The sequence below is a fragment of the Pseudonaja textilis genome, chromosome 4 (genome assembly GCF_049901715.1).
Source record: "Pseudonaja textilis isolate UNSWEBS1 chromosome 4, rPseTex1.2, whole genome shotgun sequence".
NCBI lineage: Eukaryota > Metazoa > Chordata > Lepidosauria > Squamata > Elapidae > Pseudonaja > Pseudonaja textilis.
The window spans coordinates 2,931,721-2,952,165 of NC_141993.1; the positions used below are offsets into that span (position 1 = coordinate 2,931,721).

The window sequence follows — 20,445 nt, forward strand, 5'->3', positions numbered from 1 at the left end:
CCTTCATCTGGAGTCAATTGCAGCAGCGGCAGGGACTCAGTGGCAGGTGTCTCATGCATTGCGGGGCTCAGCTGCCCAGGTACCGGTGCTCGGCCCTCTCCTTCATCCCATTCTTCGATACTCACTTGAGGTTTTATTTCTTCCGACCCACTATGGTCAGTGAGGTCCAGGTGGTTACAGAGCTGGTTGTTGTGTCAGCGCCACAGCCTGCTGTCTCTTAGCTCCATGCGATAGGAGCGGGGACTGGTGACTTCCACAATCCAGGTGGGGTAGTCTGTGTAGTTCCGGGTACATACACAGTCACCTTCTTAGAAAGTTCTGGCATGGTTTGTCCAGCCCTTGGGGACTTCTGTTGAGTAGCTGGGGTGTATTCTGTCCAGGTTTGTTTGTAAGCAGCAGCCCATTAGTAGTTCGGCTGGGCTCCAGTTGGTGGTGGCACAAGGAGTGATGTGTTGTATTAGCTGGTATTTTGTAAGCTTCTCCAGCCAGTCTCCAGGGCCCATTCGGGCCAGCGCCTCTTTTGTGGTGTGCTCTATTCTCTCCACGTGTCCATTACCCACAGGGTGGAATGGCACAATGAAGGCATGGCGTATTCCTTGGTTTGTCAGGAATAGTTTGAATGGTGTTGCCATGAATTGTGGCCCGTTGTCCGATACCAACATGCCTGGTAGTCCATGGGTTGTGAACAACTTGCTTAGCATTCTGATGGCAGTATCTCCATGGTTGACTTCATCAGTGCCACCTCTAGCCATTTTGAATATGACTAGGAATGATTGTCCATGGACTGGCCCCACAAAATCAATGTGCACCTGGGACCATAGGGTCTTTGGTGTCTCCCATTCCCATGGTGCATGGTGGTGGGTGCTGGCCTTGTTCCCTGGCACAGTTGGCACAACGCTACCCATTCCATGATGTCCCTGTCCAGATTGGGCCACCATAGGTAGCTGTGGGCCAGTGCCTTCATCTTCACAATTCCTTGGTGTCCTTCATGCGATGTCTCTAATAATGGTTTTCTTAGCTTTGGGGGAATCACTATATGGTTTTCCTCCAGCAGGCAACCTTTCTGGATGGATATTTCATGTTGCCTAGTATGAAACAGCTTAAATTCCATGCTTGCTGGCTCTTTGGGCCACCCCCTCCACACCCAGTTTAGTACCTGTGCAATCATTCAGTCTTTCTTTGATTGGTTGGCTATTCTGGCATTTGCTGGGGCTGGGTTATGGTTATTGGAAGTGGGCATTAGATGAGGGTGTCTGGGTGGCTTAAAGTTCTGCCAGGTCAGTGTGTGAGGCAGTAATTATAGGCTGTTAGGAACACTGTCCAATGCATCATTTGAGGGGACAGCACCCACAGCATCTGTCAGTCCCCTGTAATTAGTCCCAGTAGCAGTTGTGGTCTATCAATAGCTCAAATTCCCTCCCATAGACCTACTCATAGAATCTTTTGACTCCGACGACTGCAGCCAATGCTTCTTTGTCGAGATGGCTGTAGTTCCTCTCAGTGGAGGATAGCATTCTGGAGAAGAATGCTATCGGGGCCTCATGACGGTCTGGGAAATGATGGCTCAGGACTGTTCCAACCCTGAATGGTGATGCATTGTATGTCAGAACTAGCAGCAGGTTCTCATTGTATTGTACAAAAATGTCTGAGGAGATTAAGTTTTTCAACCCCAGGTCCATGGTGCCTTGCTGTCCAAAAGCCAATAGAGGGGTTCTGTGACAGACACTTTGTGCCACAGGAATACACTGTAAAAGTTGAGGAGCCTCAGAAATGCTTGGACCTCTGTCTTGTTTTTTGATGCCATTGTGGCTTTGTTTGCTTGTATTTTCTCCTCTGTGGGGTGCAATCTGGAGTCATCAACTAAGTACCCCAGGAATTCAACTTGGCTGACAGCAACCTTGCACTTCTCCTTTTTGACTTTGAATCCCACTTCCTGGAACCTTTGTAGGACTACTTGTAGTCAGCCGAATAGTTCAGTTTTGTTAACGGCTAATATCAGCATGTCTTTGAATTATGGGATGATGCCTGGGATGCTGTGTAATAGGTGCTCCATCAAACTTTGCAACAACCCTGGGGCCACATTTACCCCAAACTGCAGGCATCAGCATTGGAAGGCTACCCTGTGCATTGCAATCGTTTGGGCTTTGGCTGTGGCGTTGTCCACTGGGAGTTGCTGGTAGGTTTGGGTGAAGTCCAACTTTGCAAAAATCTTGTTGTCGGGGTTCCAGAAAAACCCAACTCCAATCAAAAACTTGAGACAGGCATTTTCTCAAAGTTTCCTTTTATTAGAGTAGGTATACTGGCACATCTGGGAAAACCTTTATCTGAGAGTTTCAGGTTTTCCCTTAGTAATTCAAAAATCAAAACCCAACCCCTGCACCCATCAGTCCATCACATGGTCCAATCACCAACCATCCCAACTTAAGACATCCCTTTTCCTCCAGGTGTAGGAATAACATGACTAGACTGTAAAGAAAAAGGCTATTATGTCTAACTACCAACACTTTAAAATCCCCCTCCCCCCACTTTCCCAGGCACAGGAATGTTGCAGTATGGAAGCTTCTGGCTCTAATATGGCTTCCAAGGCTGATACATGCCCTCACCCAAAAAGTGCAGTAAATGTTGCACCACTGGTACCGGATATGCATTTTGCTGGAGGGCTTTATTGAGGGTGCATTTATAATCTGCGCATATCTGGACGGACCCATCTGCTTTCACTGGGATCACTATAGGAGTCTCCAATTTTGTGTGGTCGACTGGTTCTACTGTGCCATGTAGAATGAGCTTGTCCAGCTATTCATCAACCTTGGGCCTCAATGCAAAGGGCACTCTCCTTGGTTTCAGTCTGATGGGTGCCACATTGGGGTCCAGGTTAAAGGAGATCGAGGTGCCCTTGTATTCCCCCAACTCTCCATCGAAGACTTCTGCAAATTTCTTGCTCAAGTCCTTGGCCATTAGCTCATGGATGGCGTTCACCCCGGTGAGTTAAAGGTGAGTTAAGGGCACCCCAGGGCCACAAACCAGTCCAGTCCCAGGAGGCTAGGCAGTGAGCCCTCTACCACAATCAGCTGGAGCAGTCCGGTCTGTTGATAGATTCACGCACAGCCTGGTTCCTATGGTAGAACGCGTGCCTTTGGGCAATGCAGGAGGGTCTGGCTGCATAGTGCTCCTGCAGTTTGTCTTGTAATGTGTCCCAGGTGACTGTCTGTAGCAGTTGGTGTGCAATGAGGGCCCTCGCCATTTCAAATACCTCTTTGGTGCAGTAACTCAAGAATAGCACCCTTTTGCAGTTGTCGGTAATGTTTGTATAATCATTGGTTTCCAGTATGCAATCGAAATGGATTATGTATGAGTCCCACATTTCTGTTGCGGGATCGAATGGTGTGAACTGCAGTGACATTGCCATCTCCCCTAATTTCGTGTGATTGATATCTGCCAACGTGCAGTGATTACTTGTGTGCTTCTGCACAGCAATCAGTGCAGATGGCTCCCATTTCCAACTGATCCCACCTTCGTCACCAGTGTTAGATCAGCGGTTGGAAGGAAGAGACTCAGAGCCAGAATCTGCAACCGTTTGTTTTTTGAGCTAAAAAAGCTATAAAGTATCCGTCTGCGAAGCTGCCAGCTGGCAGCTCTCTTTATAGAGAGCTGTCAACCGTTAGCCAATAGATTTAAACTATTTTCCTGCGCTTAGCGCAGACTGGAGGGAAACCTCTGGCCGCGCATGTGCATACACAACACTAATGAGATAGCAACATTAGTAAATCCTTTACAAAGTTTGCTAGCTAATAATTCTAGTTTTAATCATGCAATTTGTAAATATATTTGTATTAAATGTCTAGATTTTCATTTGATCTTTATTTTTAAAATTTTTATTACTTTTCCCTTCATTGCCCTCTCTCCCAATTTAAATAAATTCTCTGTGTTATTAAATAACAACAAAATCACATTTGAATCATGTTCATCCTGCTAATGTTATCTCTAGACCTATTGACTTGCCTGCTGAGTCATTCCCCCTATAGCTCTCTTGTCTGCCTGATGTGTCTTTAGTGAATTCTTTCAGATGCAGTGATATTCCTTTATCTAATTTATTTTTCTCATCTTCTGCCACCTTTACAATATAATATGGTAGCTGGCCTTCTCAGGACATGTCTTGTTTTGAAGTTGTAATGTAGTATTTTTTAATGTTCTGTTTTTAGCTGTGCTGTGCATTTCACATTGAGTTTTCTTTGTGTTAACTTGTTTTGTAATGTTATTTTCCTGCAATACTTAGCAACTTTTCTTGTTTTTTTACCAGCATCACTAATTTTGTATCTTTTATTCCAAAATGATATTAAATTCAAGAGAGGGTTTAATTAGCTGGTATTAAAAGACTTTCAGGAAGCTTTAAGTAAAAGGGTCTTTTCATTTTTCTTTTTAATTCTTCTATTTTTGGCAAATAGTTTTATTTTTATTTACTTATTTGATTTGTCAATCGCTTACAAGATAACAGGTATAAGTATAAACATAGTTATGAATACAGGAGATGGATAGGTATAAGAAAAATAAAAAGAAACAATAGGACAAGGACGGTAGGCACGATTGGTGTACTTATGCACGCCTCCTACAGGCCCTAATTTGAAGTGAGAAAAGTATTTTTTTGGCTGACTGATCTGGACTGTTGCTGTAAAGAACATTGCTTCTAAGTGGCTTGGTGATTCCCAGAATGAATCTTAAACCTTTGGGTTTAAACCAATTCTTTGATTAGTTATGCTTTGGAACAGTTACCTCTCCTTAAGGTCAGACCATTAGCTAGTTTGCTCTCTTTCCCAGGCCTTTCTGTATGTTTAGATTAGTGTGAGAATACCAGGTTAGCTTATGACTGGTATTGGCCCCCAAATGGTACTCACTGTCCTGTGATATCTTGGGGAATAAATATTAATCATATCGTTAAATTTTAATGATTTATTATCAATGTAGTTAAATGAATTGTTTTATTAGTGCTAAATTTTTTATTTTGCTAACGTAGTGCATCGTTATGCTTATCTATTCTGTAGGAATTTTTCCAGGGAGAGGCAAAACTGCAGTGTAGAAGCTAAAACAGACCCAATTCCCTTTTTGTGTTGCTAATTTCTTCAGAGTCATTGACAGGCAGCATCCAAGCTGAATATATCATGAAGAGGAAGATGCATATAACAACATGAAATCACAGCTGCTAGTTCTTAGCTCTGGTTGGCCTTCATATGAATCAAGTTCTTCCAAAAACCTAGGATGCTGTAATGTATCTGAGTAGTATATGTGCAGATCCAATCAGCATTGCCTTTTGTAATTGACATATAGAAATATTGTCAATGCACAGATGTTCTAAGTAATATCCAAGGCTTTTTGTATGGCACCCAGTGTAACAATGACAACAACAACAACAACAACAACAACAACAACAATAATTTGCCAATCATGAAATAGATGGAACATTTTTAGGAATATCACTTTTTTAAAAAAAAAAAATCACATTGATTTGCCAGGGGAAAAGTTCCATACGGCATTCTATTAAGTGAGATATTTGTCTTCCTCAGCATTGTCTACCCAACTGGTTGCAACTCTCTAGGGTGAAATCTAGAAACTTCTTTGTGCAAAGTGCTTGTTTCTTCATCTGGGAAATATTGTCAAGCATCCTTTAGAACAGAGTTTTTTAAGCTCAGCAACTTTAAGCTATATGGACTTCAATTCCCAGAAGTCCCCAGCCAGAAATTCTGCTATTGAATACATAATTGTGTAAAGGTTATCAGTTGTACTTGAGAGTCAGAGAAGTAAATATTCTGGGCCAAAATTTGAGAGGACTTTACTTTTACATTTTAATCAGCCTTTGTAGTCAGTTCACATCATATAATTTTTGCATTAGCGACACTTTGCTGGACATATGCTTTTTAGAAATTATTTTTCATGGAGATAAAATTGTTACAGTATATCTGGCTGCACACTTAGTAAGAAAGATTGGTACTATTAGAGAATAGGTTTAGTATATTTTGGTAACTCTTGTCAGTGTGCAGGCTGCATAGGAAGTCTATCCGAGAACTAGGCCAGATCTTAAGAATTTGATACACTTCTTTTTCAATGAGTAACCTTGGGGGCTCACACAATATAGTCCTGCTAATGGTTAAAATCAGGGGTGGGACTCAGTTTTTAAACCGGTTCTGTGGACATGGCTTAGTTGGTGGGTGTGGCTTGATGGTCATGGACTTGGGTGGGCATGGCCAACTCGACATCACTCATGTCAAGGGGCGCTTCTCCTTGCCTGGCCTCTCATGACAGTGGAGATGCTGCAATGGTCGTAAGGGTGAAAAATGGTCATAAGTCACTTTTTTCAGTGCCATTGTAACTTTGAATGGTCACTAAATGAACTGTTGTAAGTCAAGGATTACCTGTCCAAAATTCAAAAAGCTTCTTTGCTTGCAAAAACTTCCCTAAATACCAATCATTAGATTGAAAATACCTGCAAGCCAGAGTTACAAATCAGGCAGGGTGCCAGAGCACCTTGAGGAATGAAAATAGTTAAAATGCAGTGATAACTATCAGCAGCCAACTTTTGCTCATAAAGTAAAGTCATTTAAGCTCTCCAGAAAAAGCACACCCAGGAAAAGCAAATCCTTAGATCCATTTGCATCACTTGAAGATACCAGCTGGTCTGACTCACCTCACAAAATATCCTAAGGAAATCATCCAGATTTAAGGAAAGGTCACATGCCCTCCAGAAAGGCAGTAAAAAACTCAGTGCCAAACTTGTATCCTGCCTCTTGGAAGTACACCCCAAAAGGACAGTGCCTGATATCACTAAAGCAGTGAAGGAAGACCCCCTAGCCAGAAAGAAAAAGAAACTATGAGGCAGGAAAAAATTCAAACACAATACAAATAATTAAATCACAATGGTAGCTGTTGCTTGTTGAAGTTGAATAGGGAAAATTATCCCATCAATAAACACAGGATTTAAGCTCACCAAGCATAGAATTAACCTTCACCAAAAACAAGTTTTATACCAAAACTCAGAAAGGGTATGTAAATTCACGTTTGAATGTTAATCTTTCTAGCTAGCCAAGAAGGCTTACTGAATGTCACTCATCTTGGTTCCCTGTCATTAAAAGCTTTTTTCTGACAGCTCTGCTTCGTTATTCAATTATTTCTTCAAAGTGCTGATTGTCCAGGGAAATATTTCCTCCCAACCGCAGTGTAAAAATCTTAAAACAACCCTTCCCTTTAAGAAAGTCAAGCCCCAGAAGCTCCGGAGACAGGAGGTCTAGTCGTACTGGCAAGAATGTATTAAGGAGATTGCTTCTAACTATCGGTTCTCAGAACGGTGTAGAAAGTTAACAAGGAGTTCTATAGAACCAGTCAGAACCGGTAGAATCCAACCCCTGGTTAAAATGCTCAAGAATTTAAGTTCAAGAAGGTTGTTTAAAACAAATATATCCCGGCTAAAGGATAACAATTTATTTTAAATCCAGATGAAATGGTAAAAATATCAGATAAAAGAATTCCTATCATTTTGGAGAGAAAAGCAGAATACTAATCTGCTGAGTAAGCTAGGAATTGAAGTCCACCCGTCTGTAGGGCCCAAACTAGGGAAGTTACCTTTAAGAACATCTTCACTGTCACCAATTTTCCAGGCACTTATGAATTTTGGAACTTTTGATTTTCCATACAGTATGTGTTTCTCTTTCTTCAGAGAATGAAACAGAGAAAAATAAGCCTGATGCGTCTTGCCTAACCCACAGGAGTTACATGACTGTGAGCTGTAATGCTCGTTGTAGATCATGAGAAAAAGTTGACATGGTGGAAGGGCATAGGGATAAAAATTGAAATAGTAATATCAATGATTATGATTTTCTTTCTTTTGGGGGAGGTGATGAACATCTTTGCAGACTGAGAAGAAAAAGTAATTGACACTCAGATGAGAATGCCAAATATGAGCTTTCAAATATATTTACTGTATTTATTTACTAAGGCTTCTATGTATCTTAATTAACAAAAACTCAGTGGCTTACAAAACCCCCAAACAATAAAAGATTTAAAAACAATAATTTCTATCCATTAAACAGAAAAAGACAATTACAAATAAAATCTACCAGACCGTGAGTATCCATTTGGAGAAAATCAAACTGTGTGAGAGGATTTAATGGAGAAACTGTTACTAAGCATGAATGGACAGAGAGAGACTATATCTACACATTCAATTATCATTGAAATGATATTTTTTCAAGCATGGGGCAGTAGGCATGGAGACATTGCAGCTGGAGCCTCCATCTTTTTTCATCAGTGCACACATTCATACACAAATTCTGAAATGACATGGTAGATTAGTAGATCAGCACGTTCCATGTAACTCTCTTTTTAAGAACAGATTTCTGATCTGATTGAGCTCTGGGCAAACAGAGGTTCTACATGTTGTAGAGTCAAAGAATTGGAAGTTGTCTCAGAGATCCACCCATCTGCTCCATGTAAGATCTGCAAAATATTTTAGTCAGGTGGCTGTGGCTGAAGGTCTGCAGTACTGCTTCATGAGGTACCTATTTCATTTTATCAGAATCACTTATTGAGATGGATAGCTATAGAAATAAAATAAATTCATAAATAAATAAGCTGACATTTTTACCTCAGAAAATTCCTCCTAGTAATGTAACCTGAATTTATTTTCCTGGAAGTTTTGGTCCTGCCAACTGAAACAATAGAGAACAATACCACCTCCTTTTTTATCTGACACCCCTTCAGATATCTTGCTCTTCTTTCTTACAGGCTAAGTGCAGTGAACTTCAACAGTCCCTCACCATTTTGATGGCCCTCCTCTTAACTTGCACCAAATTGTTACTATTCTTTGTACACTGAGCTGAACAGAATTGGGCACAGTCTTTCAAATGGCAGCTGACTAAAGCCAAGTAGAATAAAACAATTCCTTCTCATCATCTGAATCCCATGCCCTTATTATTCATCCCAAAATAGTATTTACCTTTTAAGCAGTTTGTGTCTCATGTTCAGGCTCATGCTACTTTTGAAACTCTATGAGGTAGCTGGTTATTTCTTTAACTTCTTAAATTACTGAATGCGGAAGGAAGGAAGGAAGGAAGGAAGGAAGGAAGGAAGGAAGGAAGGAAGGAAGGAAGGAAGGAAGGAAGGAAGGAAGGAAGGAAGGAAACCTAAAGAAGCATGCAGTTCATGTGTCAAACAAAACCATTCCTAGATATATTGACATATTATGTAATTACATTATACATCCACTACAGGATGAAGGCCCTTTGTTGAAGGTTCATCTATTATGGAAGAACCATGTGTGTTAATAAATAGAGAATTTTTAGCTTACCACCAGGGAGGCTAAGGGACTAACCTAAAGTCATTTCAGTTGGCTGAAATGGGAAGACTAAGACTAAGACTAAGGGAAGATTAAAACTTGGATCTCCTTGGTCCTAATATACTATTTTAACCATTATATCACACTGGCTCCTATAATTACATTTTTAAACCAGTTTGCTTAAGACTATGGAAAAATGAGAGCTTGAGCATATAGACAGTACATGCAGTTCACATTTCTAAAAAGTCCTTGGAGACAACAACTTTGCTTCCCCAAAAGTAGAGAAGGGAACAAGGAGATCAGCCATACTGGACAGCTCTCGCTGACAGAGATGAAATGATAGACGGTGTTGAAGCTACAGGAACCTTGCCGTGTGTGTGTGTGGAATGATCATGCAATATTAGAATTCAGTATTATGCAAAAATGAAGTGAGGAAAGCTAAGGCTCATAATGAACAAACGCTTATGACAAAAGTAAAAAATAACAAAGAAAGCTTCTTCCAACATGTTAAAAACAAGAAAAAGTTAAGGAAACCATTGGTCCATTGGTAGGAGAAAGTAGCAAGAAAGTGACAAGCAACAGAAAGAAAGCAGAACTACCTAACTGGTTTTTTTGCATCTGTCTTTACACCAAGGGAAAAAACAGTCCAACCTATCAAAAACAGCACCGCAAAAAACAGAATAGGAACACAAGACAAAATAGGGAAGAAAATGGTAAGTGAGCACCTGTCCATCCTAGACAAGTTCAAATCGCCAGGACCAGGGATTACACTCCAAGGTTCTAAAGGAACTGGCAAACGTGATCTCATAACCACTGAACTATATCTTTCAAAGATCCTGGAGCACTGGGGAACTGCCAGAGGCCTGGAAAAGTGCTAATGTAGTTCCCATTTTCAAAAAAGGAAAAATACCTCTATTTCTCTCTTCTGTATTCCCCTTTTCTGTTGCTTTCCAGTATTATACTTATTTTTCGAATTATTTTTCTTTTCTTTGGTTGTTTTTTTAAGTCTTAAATTCTCCATTCTCTTCCTTTTTCTTCCCAAATAGAGTTACTTGTTCAAAAGAACTTCATCCCAGTCTTCTTGTTTTGCAGTCTTTTCTTGTTAGTTCTTCCATTTCTAAGAATTGAAAACAAAGCCAAAAGAACCCATCCATTTTCAATTCAATTCATCCAGAAGTGGTGCCATTGTATAAATTTTTAAACAACCACCCGATTCATTTTAGTCATTCAAATATAATAACCAAGAATTCAAAGATCACCAAATAATCCAAATACACACAAGCTGTTTCTTTTTTGCTTTTGCTTTTCACTTTCTCTTCCTGGGGTTACTATTTAGTTGCATAGTTTCAGTTAAAATGTATCTTTTAGAAGTCTTGTTGAAGTTTTACTGTAGATTCTTTTTAATTCCAGGCAGTCTCCTCCCTCTTCCAGATCCTGCCCTTATTCTTTTTCTCTCCCTTCCTGCTTATGAAAAAGAAAAATTTTAATGTCCAGAAATCTTTATTATCCCTTTGGCATTTGGTTATATTTTCAGCTTAATTGCCTATTGATGTCAAAGCAGATTTTTCTGATTTCTTATTTAAGTCTCTTAGTTGTCAGTATAGGGAAGGAGAGAGAAGAATAAAAAAGCCAAGCCTTTCCCTTTTCACTTTCCTTCGCTGCTTCCGACTCTTCTTTGGGAGTGATGTTATTTTTTGAAAGTTTAAATTCCAGGGTACCTTAGTTGTTGCTTTTACAATTTAACCCAGTCAGCCAAAACTTTCACTTCTTATCTTTCTCCTGCACATTATTTTCCAGTCAAGTTCTCCTTTGTGGTGGCCATTTCTGACCACCGCTACAACTGCCTTCAGGAAAGGGAGTAATGGCCAGCTGAGGAGGAGAGATGCGGCTCTCCTCAACCCTGCTGGTGGTCTCCTCCCTCTTCACCACCTCTATGGGGTAGCTTAGCCCCAAAACCATCCAGCTCAGGGTGCTCCAGTAGCGAGCCCAGACAGAAACCGTGCACGATCGCAGATTTCTATCTGTCGCCGAAGCCCTTCAAACCAAGAGACAAGGGGGTAAAAAGGGGAGAGAGAAGAAGAGAGGGAAGAAGGAAAGGAAAAGAAGTTACAAAGGACCGGAGCAAGATATAGAGAAACAGGATCTATTTAGAGATAATGGATGTAAATCTAACTGAAAAAGGGATTCTGTAAAGGTACATAAGATTGTATTGTTATATTAGTAATAGAAATAACTTTAGAAAATTGGAAACAATGTATGATTAAAATGAGGGATAAAATAGTTAGTGTAATTTAGTGAAATGTTTGTGAATAAAATAAGTGAAATAAAATAAATGAGAAAATTGAATTAGGAAGGAAGGGGAACATTTTAATTAGTTAATGTTTTATAAAATATAAGTGAAGAGTGGGGGGAATTAACTATGAAAAGCTTATAATTGTTCCCATAGAAGTATGATATTTAATTGAAAAGTAATGTTAAAGATGTTAAGACTTTAATGAATATTAATGATAGAATTGAATTGCAATGGAATGTTGTTTTAATTTTATACATTTATAATTTTTTCTTTTTTTTAAGAATACAGTGTGTATTTTAAGAATCCAAATGGAAGTTATGTATTATATTGAATATTACAACTTTAGGGAAAAGATATAAAGGCGTCATACTCCAATCAGTAACTACAGGAGAAATTTTGCTTAATGAGAAAAGATAATACATAATTAAAACAGGACAGACAAATAATATAAATACAATGATTTGAATTGAGATGAAATAATTAAAATAAAATTGAGAAAATTAAAAGAGCTGAGAAGCTATGCAGAAAATGTAAAATAGTAATAAGATATGGAATAGAATATAAAAATGAGCATGAACCTGAATTTGTGTCTGTACGAAGAAATGTAACCCAGGATTACGCTACTTTCAAAAAAGATGTTTATTTGTATTTTTTTTCTCTTTGTGAAAACTCAAATAAAATTTCCGAAAAAAAAAAAAGGAAAAATAAATAAATTCAGGAAACTACAGACCTATAAGCCTGACCTCAATACCAGGGAAGATTCTGGAAATGATAACCAAGCAATGAATCAGTGAACACCTAAGAGCAAACAAACTAATAACCAAAAGCCAACATGGGTTTGTCAAAAACAGATCATGCCAAACAAATCTTATTAGCATTCTTTGACAAAGTGATAAAATTAGTGGACCAGAGGAATGCTGTTGATATAATTTACTTGGACTTCAGTAAGGCATTTGATAAAGTAGACCATAACCTACTGCTAGATAAAGTAGAAAAATGTGGGTTAGACAGCATCACCACCAGATAGATTCGTAACGGGCTGACCAACCACACTCAACATGTAGTCCTCAATGGAACTGCATTTACATGGAGGGAAGCATGCAGTGGGGTACCCCAAGGCTCTGTTTTAGGCCCAGTACTCTCCAATATCTTCATCAATGATTTGGATGAGGGGATAGATGCAGAACTCATCAAATCTGCAGACGGCAACAAGTTATCAGGAATAGCCAACACTCCAGAAGATAGGCTTAAGATGTAGAAAGATATTGACAGACTTGAGCGCTATCTTACAAAATGAAATGCAGTGCTGAAAAAAGTAAGTTTCTACATTTAGATACGAAAAACAAAATGCACAGGTACAGTATATATGGTACCTTGCTCAATAGTAGCAACTGTGAGAAAGATCTTGGAGTCCTAGTGGACAATCATTTAAATATGAGCCAGCAGTGTACTGCAGCTGCCAAAAAAGCCAACACAGTTCTAGGCTGCAATAAACAGAGGGATAGAATCAAGATCATGTGAAGATCACTTTATAATGCCTTGGTAAGGCCACAGAAAAGAAGGACTAGGGGTGACATGATACAAGTGTTCCAATATCTCAGGGGCTGCCACAAAGAAGTGGGAGGTGAGCAATTCTCCAAAGAAATGGACGGCAGGACAAGAAGCAATGGTAGAAACTAATCAAGGAGAGAATCAATCTAGAACTAAGGAAAAATTTCCTGACAGAAGAATTAATCAGGAACAACTTGTCTCCAATTCTTTTATTCTATTCTTTCTGTTCTGTTCTGTTCTGTTCCATTCTGTTCCATTCCGTTCTGCTCCATTCTGTTCTGTTCCATTCCATTCCATTCCATTCCATTCCATTCCATTCCATTCTATTCTATTCTATTCTATTCTATTCTATTCTATTCTATTCTATTCTATTCTATTCTATTCTATTCCTCCAAATAATATTTTTGTTTGCATTTTCAAAGGGAAAAAGAGTTTTTCACATCATACAAAATGAGTAGAAAGCTTTATCATAGCTTGCAAATATATTTTCAAGTTAGGTCAAGTAGCCAGGTTGTCAAATTGAACAAAGTCAGCAGTCAGGGTTAATATTTGAATAACATAATCTTAATCTTTTTCTGGTTTGGGGAATTTATCAGCAATAATGCAGATGCATTCATTTAGCAGTAAATGTTCAGTTGGTAGCGTCTTGTGTTTTTAATCTTAAATTGATTTTTTCTCACGAGTGACTCCAATGTAGTTTCTAAAATCTTCACAAAATGTATTAATATTTTCATATACTTTTCCATATTTATCATACAATGCAAGGATTGAAATATTTCTTTGAGATAATTTAGTACAAAATTTATCCAGAAACTGTACTGCAGCATGTATAACAAATGGCTACCCAACTCTTACTTCTAGCAGAGGGGAGTCTACTACCTTCCATATTTATAAATATGTTGAACACTACAGCCCAACGATGTACCCTTTGATACCTTCTAATCTGATGCTGATCATTAATGTACTGTACATTTCTGGAATATTTGTTCATCCAGATCTATATTCAGCCTACATTTTACCATCTTGTCTTGTAGACTCTCATTTATTTATATACTTTACACAATCTGTAACTCTGTAGACTGTAGACACAATCTGTAGACTCTCATTTATTTATATACTTTACACAATCTGTAACTCAGCTCAGCCTTGACAAAGATTTTGACAAATGCTTTGTTGAAGCTAAAGTATACCATGACCACTGAGATCACATAAGTTGATCATTCTATCAAAAAATATTAGGTTGGTTTGGCATGAATTGTTCTTGATAAACTCATGCAGGTCCCTGCCAAGTTATACTTCCTTTACTAAGTGCATACAAACCAACTGCTTAACAACTGTTCCCCCCTTTTTATTTTATTTATTTATTTTATTTTATCAAGCGATTATAAGATAACAGGTATAAGTATAAACATGGTTATGAATACATGAAATGGATACATATAAGAAAAATAAAATGAAACAATAGGACAGGGATGGTAGGCACGTTGGTGCACTTATGCACACCCACTACAGACCTCTTAGGAAAGTGGTGAGGTCAATAGTAGACAGTCTAAGGTTAAAGTTTTTGGGGTTTGGGGAAGAAACCACAGAGTCAGGCAGAATATTCCAGACATTGACCACTCTGTTGCTGAAGTCGTATTTCCTGCAATCAAGTTTGGTGCAATTAACCTTGAGTTTGTATCTATTGGGTGATCTTGTGTTGTTATGTTGAAGCTGAAGTATTTATTGACAGGTAGGAAATTGCAATATATAATTTTATGTACAATACTCAGATCAGACCGAAGACCGCATAATTCAAGGATTTCTAGGTCTAGAATTTCAAGTCTGGTGGCATAAGGTATTCTGCAACGAGTAGAGGAATGAAGAACTTTTCTTGTGAAATATTTCTGGACTTTCTCTACTGTGTTAATATCAGATACGTAATGTGGGTTCCAGACTGATGAGCTGTATGGTCTAGCAAATGTTTTGTATGCTCTAGTTAGTAGTGTGATATTACCAGAGAAAAAGACGCATAGGATTAGGTTAACAACTCTTAATGCCTTTTTGGATATGTAGTTACAGTGGGCTCTAGCACTTAGATCATTAGAGATGAGTACTTCAAAAAAAAAAATATTCCACTACTTCTGCCTAGAATCGTTTTCAAGCTGAATAATCTGCCATCTCTTAGGTCTCTTTCCTGTTTTTGAAATATGAGCAACATTTATCCTTCTCCAAATCTCATGTCCCTCCTCCATGGTTTCTTACAGAAAGGAGTTTTGAGATAACATCTACAAGTTCTTTCTATAAAACTGAATGAGTGTGTGGTCAAGTAAAAAGAGAGAGAGAGAGTGAAGAAGGAACTGTAGGAACATAGGTTAAGTTGCCATAAATACATGCCAGTTGTCAAGAGTCCAAATTCTGATCATGTGACTACATGGATATTGCAACAGTTCTGTGAAACATGGTCATAGGTCACTTTTTTCAGTGCTATTGTAACTTCAAAGGTTACTAAACAAATGGTTGTAAGTTGAGAATGCCTTTGAGGCCTTAGTTCAGAATGCAGTCTCCTCTTGCATGTTGTGCTGATGATCATATTAAACCAAGGAGCAAACTCTTGGGTTATTTTTCTAGAATGGCCTGGGCTCAATGAAATGGGAAGAAAGCTGCAGAAACTAGTAAAAACTGAATTATTCCAGAAGGCTTTGGGGTATGAATGTCATAATCAGGTCCTATGATTTAATTGCTTGCTTTTTTCATTGTGAATGTTTCATATGCTATATATTTGTAGAATAAGTCACAAAAAATGATGGTATGTAAATATATAATATATAAAATATAAGAAATGTGGAAAACTAAATTATCAAAAAGAAATGTGTGAATCAACGAATAGGCATAGTGAAAACAAGGCTGGGTAAGAAGAATGCTAAGCTATGGAGGACTGCAATGAATAATGTCAGCATAAATTAAATTTAGACACATATCATTTTCTCTTATCTCCCACATTCAACTTCTTTTGCTAATTAGTTCTTATTGTTTTTATTTTATATAATATTGGGTACTCCAAAAAATTATGTAATGGGTATCTGGGTATCTATGAATCTTCTTTCTTTAGCTGATGTCAGGTTAGCCCTTTTTTGCAATTTGCTTTATAATTTGTTTTGGAAATAATTTGTGCAGAGGGGCTGCACAGCTCCATGGTTCTCTCCTAGGTGAAAAAGGAATATGGATGCCTGCTATTAATCAGTTGTTAAGAATTAAATTTATAAAAATGATTTATTTATCATTAAAAAATAATTAAAATGTTTAAGAAGATCCGAGTGTCTTTTGATACTCTGCAATTTCTTATAATAGTGGATTGTGCTATTATTGTTATCATTATTATTTTATCAATATATATATAGGCCACTGTGTATGAATCAACCCATTCATAAAATCAAATATTTTATTTGCAGTGCCTATATCTCAGACTAATGTGCTGTGTTGTTGTGTTATGGTGACAGGATCATCAGAACCAAAGTACAACAGCCTTTCCACCCAACACCAGATGGGAGTGGAACAGGGGTAACTGCACCTGGACATACTATAGGTAAGAGGAAAATTGTTTAGATAACATTAAAAAAAAAATCATGAAAGCATCATTAATACCAAAGAAGACTCTAGCTGGATTTTACTTACTTGACATATGGCATCTAGTTGGATTGGTGTCAGCTGAATTAGAATTCAGATCCCAAATCACTGAAAACTTTGTGAATGAATTTAACATTTAACCAAATAAATCTTTTGATGAAATGCTAAACTAAGCTTAAATATTGTGCATTATGCATATTATTCCAAGGATTGAAATAAAATCCTAATATATGTGTATGTAATGAAACCCCACAGTTGTTCCTATTAAGAAAATATTTATTTTTATCAAAGAGTAAGAGTTTATGCCAGCCGCATTTCTACCAATTTTTACTTCTTCATTTGGATCACTTATTTTTGAGGCTGGTGTATGAGAAAATAATGCTGGATAACAGATGGCTTGTTTTTGAGGCCCTGGAGCCATTTGCAGCTGTAATTGCTAGGAATTTGTAGCATATTTTGTAAAAATATATTAGAAACTTAAAAACAATCTGCTTTAATTTTCCAAACCTGAGAGAATTGTAGCCCATGTGAGACAATAGTCCTATCTGATGTAGCCTTCAGCCACCTATTCCCAGCCTTGAAACAGAGACTTGAATGTCAAACCCAATAACAGCACGATACATGATATGCATAATATACATAAAACATCAGGTTTTGCATGAAAATCGACAATAGCTCTTGATTTATACAGTATATTACAAGTAGAATCTGTGTCCAGTTTTTCTTTACTTGCTAGTATGCTGGGGCTTCCCAAATAAAACTCCTCTCCAAATTTTATTGTTGAAAAGATTCGCTTCTCTGTCATCTTGGTACAGAATTCTTGCAATGCTTTTATTTAAATGATTATAAACATGCCTACTTAGAAAGGAGAAAACCATTTGAAAAGATAGCATAGCACTTCTTAGATGGAGAGAGAATCTTTAAAGAATGTCCCACAATTTTAATTCAAGAGGACTTCATGTAAATACTTGTACTTGATAAGTACTAGCAAAGGACTAGATATAGTATAGAATTGGATTTGTATCAGATTTCCATTAATTTACAACATATCTAATTTGTTAAAAAGATTTGGAACAGGAAAATATATTTGATTTTGATTAATGTATATAGTATAGATGCTTCCCGTTGGGTTTTGCCATTGTTTTAAATATACAGGTATATGACCATAATGACTTATGATTATAACTGACCTCCAAATTTCCATTGCTAAGCAAGACAATTTGGCCCCATTTTACCATTATTTTGTGACAGTTGTTAAATCACTGCAATGTTAATTGAATTATGTGATCTTTAAGCGAATCTGAATTGACTTTGATTTTGAATTGACTTTGCTTGTTGGAAGATGGCTGAGAAGATTACAAATAGTGATCACATGATTTCAGGTGGTGCAACTTTCATAAATATATGTCGTGCCAGAATTTTGATCACTTGATCATGGGACAGGAACAACGGTCACAAGAATGAAAATGATCATAAGTCTTTTTTTTTTCAGTGCCGTTGTAATTTTGAATGATCAGCAAATGAATGTTTCTAAGTCAAAGACTATCTATACGTGCTTTTCCTAAAAGTCATATTTTTATGGGAACAGTGGGATTCTTATATAAATAAAACTTAGGTAATGCCAGAAAGAAGAAAAGACTTTATAGCCATTCTTTGCAAAAGAGCCAGCTATTTGAAAATAAAATACTGTGCAACATGAGGAACACTGCAACCAAATTCACAATTTAGTGCAGGAGGTCCAACTCAGCTTCCTAGTACACAGATTACATCAAGGAAATAACTGAAGTAAATTGTTATTTGTTTCAATTAAATATTCAACACATTTGGATTTTTAAATCTTTTAAAAAGATAAATCAGGTGGGAAAGTAGGGCTGGAAATTAATATATGACATTATTGACATTAAATGTATCAGATTTAAGGAGATCTCATCTTGAATAAAAAATAATCTATGAATTGCTTAGTGACGTGCTTATTAAAAGTAAAGAATATAGAACAGAACTCACTGCTGGAGCAGGAAACCCTATACTATTTCAGCCTCTTTGTGAAAGCCTCCAGTGATGGCGTACCCAAAAATTGGTTGATTGCTCTCACCATTAGGAAACTTCTTCTTAGTTCTAGGTTGTTTCTCTTCTTGATTAGTTTCCAACCATTGTTTCTTGCCTTGCTTTCTGGTGCTTTGTAAATAGTTTGACACCCTTGCCTTTGTAGCAGCCACACAACTATTGGAACACTGCTATCATGTCACCCCTAGTCCTTCTTTTCACTAGACTAGACTTACCCAATTCCTGCAATCATCCTTCATATATGTTTTAGCCTCCAGTCCCCTAATCATCCTTATTGCTCTTCTCTGTACATATTCAAACAGATTTTGGAATAGACTGCAAACTGAATATGAGCAAACAATAGTGGCTCAAAAATGTTTAAAAAGATGTAGTATATCTAATTACCTTAATAATAAGATAAATTCAGTGGTAAGGTACATCAACAAAAATGTGTTTTCTTATTCTGCTCCATTCTCACCCTACCTCAAGTACTGAGTCCGTTCCCGGGACACATTTTAAAAACAATTCAGCCAAACTGGAACAGATTCAAAGAAAGATGATGAGGATAATGAGATGATTGGTATATGATGGAAGATTGAAAGAACTGTGTAGCATTGACAGAAAAATGATCGAAGGACAGCACTCTTCAAAAATTTCTGAAAGGTGGTCACAAGACTTCAAGACTTGTTTTCTCTTATGAAAATTATGAGACTAATGACTTTAAGTCACAGGAAGGCAGATTCTACCTAATTGCTAGAAAACTTCCAAACAGAGCATGTTGTCAGTGAAATTAATATTATACAGATTAACCCCTGTTTGAAATCTTTTAAAGGAAGGATTATAGGCCCGGTGACTTAAATATTCTTTTTCTCCTTTGAAATTCTATAATTCCAAAAAAGAAGTGTGTCATTCTCTAAAACTAGCATATTTAGTTTTTTTTTTGTCTCTTGGCACATTAATAAAAACAGAAACATTTCAAACAGATTATGTGACAATCCTCACGACTTCCTAAGGCAATTGAAATATTTATACACCTGACTCAAAAAGAATAACAGAATAACAGAATTGGAAGGGTTCTCAGAGGTCTTCTAGTCCAACCCCCTGCTCAAGCAGGAGAGCCTATATCATTGTGGACAAATGTTGTTCAATCTCTTCTTAAAAACTTCCAGTTATGAAGCATCCACAGCTTCTGGAGGCAGGTCTTTCCACTGATTAATTGTTCTCACTGTCAGGAAATTTCTCCTTAGTTCTGGGTTGGATTTCCCCTTCCTAAGTTTCTATCCATTACTTCTTGCCCTGTACTCAGGTGCTTTGGAGAATAAATTGATCCCTCCTTCTCTGTGACAGCCCCTCAATCAGTGGTGGGATTCAAAATTTTTTACTACCGGTTCTGTGGGCGTGGCTTGGTGGGCATGGCAGGGGAAGGAAGCTGTAAAATCTCCATTCCCACCCCACTCCAGGTGAAGGATACTGTAAAACCTACATTCCCTCCGTACTCCTGGTGGAAGGTTACTGCAAAATCCCATTCCCTCCCCACCCCACTAACCTGCTTTCCAGCTCTCTTCTCCTGTGCAGGGCAACAAAAGAAGACCCAGCCAATCAGCTGGGACTCAATGGGAGGCAGAGAAGAGATGGG

General features: G+C 37.8%; 1 protein-coding gene across 3 annotated transcripts in view; it reads left to right on the plus strand.

Moving 5' to 3' along the window:
• Positions 1 to 20,445, plus strand: part of PAX2 (paired box 2) — a 211,204-nt gene that overhangs the window by 64,360 nt on the left and 126,399 nt on the right. For all 3 annotated transcript variants that reach the window (XM_087932130.1, XM_087932129.1, XM_087932131.1), the window contains one exon: positions 16,640 to 16,725. In XM_087932130.1, coding sequence (XP_087788256.1) covers positions 16,640 to 16,725 — 86 coding nt within the window. The remainder of the gene's footprint in view (positions 1 to 16,639; positions 16,726 to 20,445) is intronic.